Genomic DNA, 6,478 nt, shown 5'->3' with positions numbered 1-6,478 from the left:
GGTAAACCATGTACGATGCCACATGAATTATTTGTTAACAATCGGTTTGAAGGTACTTAGGGTATGGGACCTTTGGAGGTTTAAAATGTGGAAATATGGTGATTTAAAGCACCTCCCCATAGTTCTATTTGAATGTTCATTGTGCTTATAATTTCTAATTGTAACATTTTTATAATTTTTAAATAAGACACAATTTATATTTCGGTATTAAGTAGTGGATCTCAAGTCACATGTGTAGACCCATGTTAGATTAATCTATTTTGCTTTTGATATGTTTAGTGGGTTCCACAAAAAATATATAGGCCTGTGTTAAAAGTGAGTTTTTTTTTTACCTTGATAACCAGTATTTCCTGCAACGAGTGAGGGTGATTCTTCAATAGTGGTCTCCTGGTTCCACTTTGGAAAACCCCGTCCCTGGTTGTTTCTTCATGTTTTCAATTAAATTGTGCATTGGAGTAAGCAATTACTGGTTATGTGGGTTCGTTCACCTCTTACAGGTGATTCCATGGCTGATTCATTTGCTCATCATGTCATGGATCTCCCAACTATTCTTTTTTATAATATGCTTGACCTTCTGATGTTCATTGGTTTTGCCTCTTTCTTTCCTTCTTTCTCTGTATTATTATGGTGAAAGTGGCTTTCCCAGTTTTGCATCTTCCAAATTCTTTCTCTCAATATAATTCATACCATTCTCAAAAATTAGTAGTAGATGCTCTTAACTAGACTCTACACTTAAAACAGATGGTGTTTCATATTACAAACTAGTAACTGAATGAATAAAATCGAGCAATGATGGTCCTATTCCATTTCCAGTGTTGCACAATTTTGATCTTGCAAAACTGAGGTAAATCCCATATTGTGTGTTTAAACTTAGATCAACTTACTTGAGACTTCTTGTTCTTAAGTCTACCTTCCCATATTCAAATCATACCATCCCAAAAATCAGTCAATCAACAACATATTTGGCAAACAACACAAAAGATTTTCCCCTGTATATAAGCAATAGGTTGCAAACAAATGCAAAATAGATAAGCACTGAAAGCTAAAACTTTTAGTTACAAGCCAAAAGTACAATTACACACTTACATAATCTCTAATGTTGATGATTCTTGCTTCCAGAGAACTCCTTCCTAATACTCACCAAACTATGGTTATATTTGTTCTGTCCTATGTCTTTCTCCCAATGCCGCAAGTAAGTTTCTCCATTTCCCCTGTTATATGTCTTCAGAAGGGAGATACTGATTTTTATTTTTTTATAATAACGATAAACAGAATCCTATTCTAGAAAACTTCCAAAAGGGAAAGTACAAACAAAGGGAGGAGAGATGCAAGCTATCCCATGTTTTAGATTGCAGAAAACAATCCTGCCTCATTTCTATATTAGTGCAAAGCTTTGGATAAAAACTTCCCACTCTAAGCTTGAGTTTTTGAGTTAGAAGTCTTTATTTATGGGATAAAAAATGCTCCATTGAGGCTCAACTGATGGTTGGACCTCCACACAAATTATCCATAACAAGAAACAAGACCTTGTGGTTGTGGGGATCAGACCCATTGGACCTTATTTCCGTTTAATTCTTTCATATTTCCTACCGTCACACCCCATGCAATTATTACAACTTTGGATGGGCATCACATTATATCTCCCCCATTTATTTGGAGCCTAGCCTATCAAGTAGAAATTAGAAAATGAATATGAAATTTTTTAAGGAACATGATAGTGTATTAAACTGATTTACTACCTGCATCTTGGGGGTTTGGATTCCCACCAGCAGCATTGGATGGCAAAGAGTTAGTCCCAGGAGCAGTAGTCTGAGATTTGTACTCCATTGTAAGCATCTTCAGAGATATTTTTCGGAGATAGTCAACCTGGAAAATTTTAAATATAGAGGAAATTAGAATTCTTAAATGTTACTAACAAAGAATTGGAGGCTTGAAAGTCACCAGACCTTAGTAACAAGTCAGAATAAACAAGACACATAACAACAGAAAGCAAAATGAGCATGTATAAACTGTGACAAAGGTTAGCAGTGACGTGAAGACACCACTTCTCAATGTAAGTTGCAGTTGGAAGAAACAGATTACTGCTAACAGGAAAGTAGTATTATCTGAAGCAGTCATTAGATCTAAACTAGTTAGCAAGCATTGTGTGCTCTGTTTGAAGGGTTTGTATGTCACACTGGTAGTAAAAAAAATGACAAATGTCAAGCTGCAAATCTAACAAAAGTGAAACTTCCAAAGACTCAGTTTTGCCTATACATGACAGAGCCACTAGGGGTACAAAAAGAAAAAAAATTATACTCATCATCATTCTTAGTCATGAAGAGAACAGCACATCTACTGATGTACAAGCCACTACTGTTTTGTACTATAGAACAGTACAGGCTACTGAAGTTCTCAATGGTGACAACAGAATTGCTGCAGATTCGGAATAGCAGGCACAAACATTCCAGCATTGCTGATTACAATTACACCAAAATTAAACAACCAAAGAAATGATAGTAGTGGAAAATTATTACAGAAAATCATGTACTACAACAAGAACTGAAATAAGAGATACTACCGAACAAGGTAATATAAGTCAAAGACATACCTGGCTGGTTGCTGTTGTATAGATCTTTTCCTCAAATCTTACAGCAATCTTCTTAAGTTCAACCAAGCCATCAGGGCCAGAGATAGGTAAGTGCTTTTTCAAGGTATCCATGCTACACAAGTGAACATAAACTTTACTAGGTATTGACTAAAAGGTGTAAAAACAAAGTAATAGAGAAAAAGGAAAAGAAATGCAATTCTAACTAATAACCACATGGATTGGGAAATAATAATAATAATTTCCTAAAAATAACTGCTAAGTAATAAATAGTGCCAATGTTTTATTCACGAGAACAAGACTAACACACTTTGACCAACTTTAACACTAACCTTAACAATCATAAGATGTTGATCTTAAATGTGGCTATTAACTTCTTTTTTTCCTTTCCCGAAAATGGCAAGAAATCTTATTAGGAAAACAGAAGGCCCCATGGACCTAGTGAAAGGTTAATTGGAAAAAGCACAAATAAACCAAAAAATAAAAAACTCGAAAGCAACAAGACAAACATCTACATAGAATCTGAAAATATACTTGTACGAGAATCCAAGAAGGTATGAGGTGCACAGTATCCCATATCAAGCGTGGTTAAAGAACTCCATTAACTGTGAGGAAGTCAGCTAAGGAATTGGCTTATCTGAAGATGTAGGCCCAGAAGATCACATGAAGGGCTAGCATACCCAAGATCTTGTCAAAATATTTTTAAAACTTAAATAAATAAAAATTACCTACTGGCAGTGCATTATATGGAAATTATTTTACTTCTTTTTTTTTTTTTTTTGAGAGGGGCGTAGCGCGATTCAAAGTTGCGACCTGACGCACCTAATGTAAACAGAATACCACTAGACCAAACGGTCTTAGGTTGAAAATTATTTTACTTAAAACGATCATCATCAATTTTGATTCGAGTTCGTATATCCTGAGTGATGCTAAACTATTCATTAGTAAGTAAATTATGCGGAGCATATGGAAACTCTTTTTCTTTCTCATTCAAATTGATAAGGAAAGGAGTTTAGAGTAGAAGTCAACAGATTATCAAGACTGTTACCAGCTAAGTAAAGTTCTCTTCAAGAGACCAGATAAAACTTTTAAATTGATGTTAGCCACAGGAAGGAAAAAGTCAAAAGGCCAGAGTATGCCTAAACACAGATATGCATACTTACATCTTGTTGACAATTCTCTGCCTGGTATCAGGAGATGGCAGCGTTCTCCAATCATTGACATCCATGTTGGGGTCCATGTTAGGATTCATGTTCGCAACATTCATGTTGGGATTCATAGTGCCTGCATTCATGTTTGGATTCGTGTTCGGATTCATGTTGGGGATGGATTCTCCCTGAGCAGGCCTGCAATTATTGCCACCCGTAAACTGAAATTTCAGAAAAACATGGAAAGAAAGAACTTCCATACCTAATTAGGTAATCTCGTTCTCATCCAGGTCAACCATATTCCCTCCTTTTTACTTGACTCAACCGAGAGTGCGAATAAGATTGACAAAACATTTAAACAATCGAGAAAACTGAAGAAGGTCGGCAAAGCTTAGACGTGAAACATACCTTGCGACCTCGACCTCACCTCCTCAAGCTCCGCAAGCTTTTGGGGAACTCGAGAAAAGGAAAAGGAAATATCACCGTGATCTCAGTGATGCGGGAATTCTTCAAATGAAAGTAAAAGTGTTTTCACTCCAAACCTGCCCCCACCTTGTGCTACATGACAGTCCTCCTTGTCCCACCCATTTCAAAAAATTGCTCTCTTTTTCCTCTTTTGACCGTATGCATTTCTAGTTACATGAAAAGTAAAAGATTCTCTTCAAGCCGTAGGAGGTATTAAGAGTACGACACTCAGGAGATGGGTTATGCAAAGTCACTACCAGGTATGTTTTGTCCAAACAGGTTGGAGAAGGATTCCTGGTTAAACTCATTTCTCAACCTTTTTCTGCTCTCCTTCTATTTCCTTTCCTTCTTCTGTTCATTATGACAGTGACTCTGAGAGCATTCTACCTCTGCAATACTGTAGTCTGGTGGAAAGAAGTCAATATGGGCTGTAGGCTGAAGCTGGCCGGTGAAAGATGGAATGACTGTTTTCTTGTTAGCTAAAAATATTTCTCGTCTCTTTATCTCCTTCTTATTTGTGAAAATGTTATTTAACCATTGAAATAGATGAATATGACACTAAGCAGGCAGAAGAATTCAACTCTCCCGAGGCAATAAAAAACCTAGAAATGAACTCATTCTTCTCTCTTTTTTTTCATATAACTCAGGGCACTCGATCGGCTTCTCAAGGTGAATAGAACTCCCCATCCAGTGCCTGAGGTTTGCAGGAAAGCGGCTTTGATACTAGAAAGTCTTTCTACGTAGCCACAGAACAAGGCTTTGCTTCTTGCATATGAACATACATTTGCCGAGATTGTCTTCTCTGATGCAAGACATTCCGACACCTTTTCTCGGATTTTTTACGAGCTTACTGCAAGACGTGGAAGCAAAGTGAAAGGAAAGAAGATCAGTTAACTGTTGCTAATTTTACCTTCTGTCACCTGAAATCCTTTTCATGTCTTTTGTTTCTATAAAGCCATCTTTTATGTTGTTTCATTACATTCTTGTAGCTGCAGGCATCAAAAGTACGATTTCAGTGTAATGACTTCTGTAATTTCTAGGATGCTTTCGGATACTTCTACAAGACAAAAACAGAAAAGTAAACGCATAGTTCGACGAGCGACGATCTAGGTGGGACGCGAATCGATGTGCCGGTGCCGGGGCAAGGTTCCATGCGCCGATCCATAAATGGGAAGGTCAGAGCCTACGTAATAAACTAATAATATTTGTATTCACATCCGTAGGACTATTCGTTTCCCTAAACAGCCTAGATGTATCTCTTATCTCCTACCACCGTAGGCTGGGCCTCTTATCTCCTACCGTAGGCTGGGCAACAAGTGGGGGTGGCTTCGAACCAAGCCGGTTCAGTACCGGTTCACTTCAATTCATTATTTATCGAACTTGAGCAGAACTCAAGCACTAAAATCAGCTCGTTTACCTTAACGAGCCGAGTTCGACCAAAACCAAGTTTGGTTCGTTGGCTTGTGAGCCGACTCGAGGTGAGTCGGAATCGGTATCAAGATCGGGAGTGGGGGAGAGGGAGTGGGATCGAGAGCGAGGAGGGAAAAAAATTTTCCTCCCTCGTCACCGTCGAGCCCCTCCCGTCTGCTGTTGCCGCCGCCTCTACACCGTCGCAACTGTTCGCCGACCATCTCTACCGCCGTCGCAGCAGCTTGTCGGCCGCCTCTGTGACCGTCCGTTCGATTTCTTCCTCTCCTCGTCGTCGCCTCTATTTCCGTCACAGCCATCCTCCCAGGCGCCGTAACCCCCTTCCCTCCGCGTCCTCTCAGCGGAAAACCATAACCTAACTTTAAGGGAGAAATTAAGGAAGAAATAATCTCCCCCCTCCCTACGCGAAGATGATCTCGCACTTGCAATTTGCACGTGCGATATCATGAAGTAAAAAAAAAACTTTTTCCTCTCGAAAAAATTAAAAATAAATTTTATAAAAATAAGTTTCTATAAAATATTAGTGTCTCATTTTTTTAAAACATTTTTCTAATTGAATTTTTTTATTAAAAATCATATAATTTTCTAAGTAATATTTTCGTACTAAGATGGGGTAGAAATCTGTATAGAAAATTTTTGAATAAGTATTTAACAGTTGATGTTATAATACTTTGCATGAAACAATTTTCATTGTAATTTTGTGTTTGATATTTTATTTTATCGATAAGTATAATAATATATTAGATTGATTATTAATTTTTATTTATTTCCCTATAAGAGACAATAAAAGATCCATTTAACTTTCCTAAAAAAATTTTAAAATATTTCTTGTAATTTTATAATAAGTCAC

The 6,478-nt window shown here is 37.4% G+C and overlaps 1 protein-coding gene across 1 annotated transcript; it reads right to left on the bottom strand.

Annotated features, from left to right (window-relative positions):
- Positions 1-968: 968 nt before the first annotated feature.
- LOC137934834 (mediator of RNA polymerase II transcription subunit 15a-like) lies at positions 969-4,238 on the bottom strand. Its single transcript, XM_068779374.1, has 5 exons — positions 4,144-4,238; positions 3,751-3,933; positions 2,591-2,702; positions 1,740-1,866; positions 969-1,222 (listed from the first exon to the last, which is right to left on the bottom strand). The coding sequence occupies exons 2-5, from the start codon at positions 3,903-3,905 to the stop codon at positions 1,215-1,217; spliced, it is 402 nt and encodes a 133-aa protein (XP_068635475.1). The 5' UTR covers positions 3,906-3,933; positions 4,144-4,238; the 3' UTR covers positions 969-1,214.
- Positions 4,239-6,478: the final 2,240 nt, after the last annotated feature.

The sequence above is a fragment of the Aristolochia californica genome, unplaced genomic scaffold (assembly GCF_029961685.1).
Source record: "Aristolochia californica isolate CCGP_79_NKW_82.1479 unplaced genomic scaffold, dmAriCali1.0.hap1 SCAF_6, whole genome shotgun sequence".
NCBI classification, from domain to species: Eukaryota; Viridiplantae; Streptophyta; class Magnoliopsida; order Piperales; family Aristolochiaceae; genus Aristolochia; species Aristolochia californica.
The sequence above is the reverse complement of the archived record's forward strand: the minus strand, read 5'-3'. Positions and strand labels throughout refer to the sequence as shown.

What these genes read in the sequence shown, in the direction of transcription:
- LOC137934834 (XM_068779374.1), bottom strand. Translation starts at nt 3,905, where the DNA reads ATGAATCCGAACACGAATCCAAACATGAATGCAGGCACTATGAATCCC. An exon ending in CAGAGAATTGTCAACAAGAT is followed by an intron (nt 2,703 to 3,750) that starts GTAAGTATGCAT and finishes TCACTTGTGTAG; the next exon opens with CATGGATACCTTGAAAAAGC. An exon ending in ATACAACAGCAACCAGCCAG is followed by an intron (nt 1,867 to 2,590) that starts GTATGTCTTTGA and finishes AAAATTTTCCAG; the next exon opens with GTTGACTATCTCCGAAAAAT.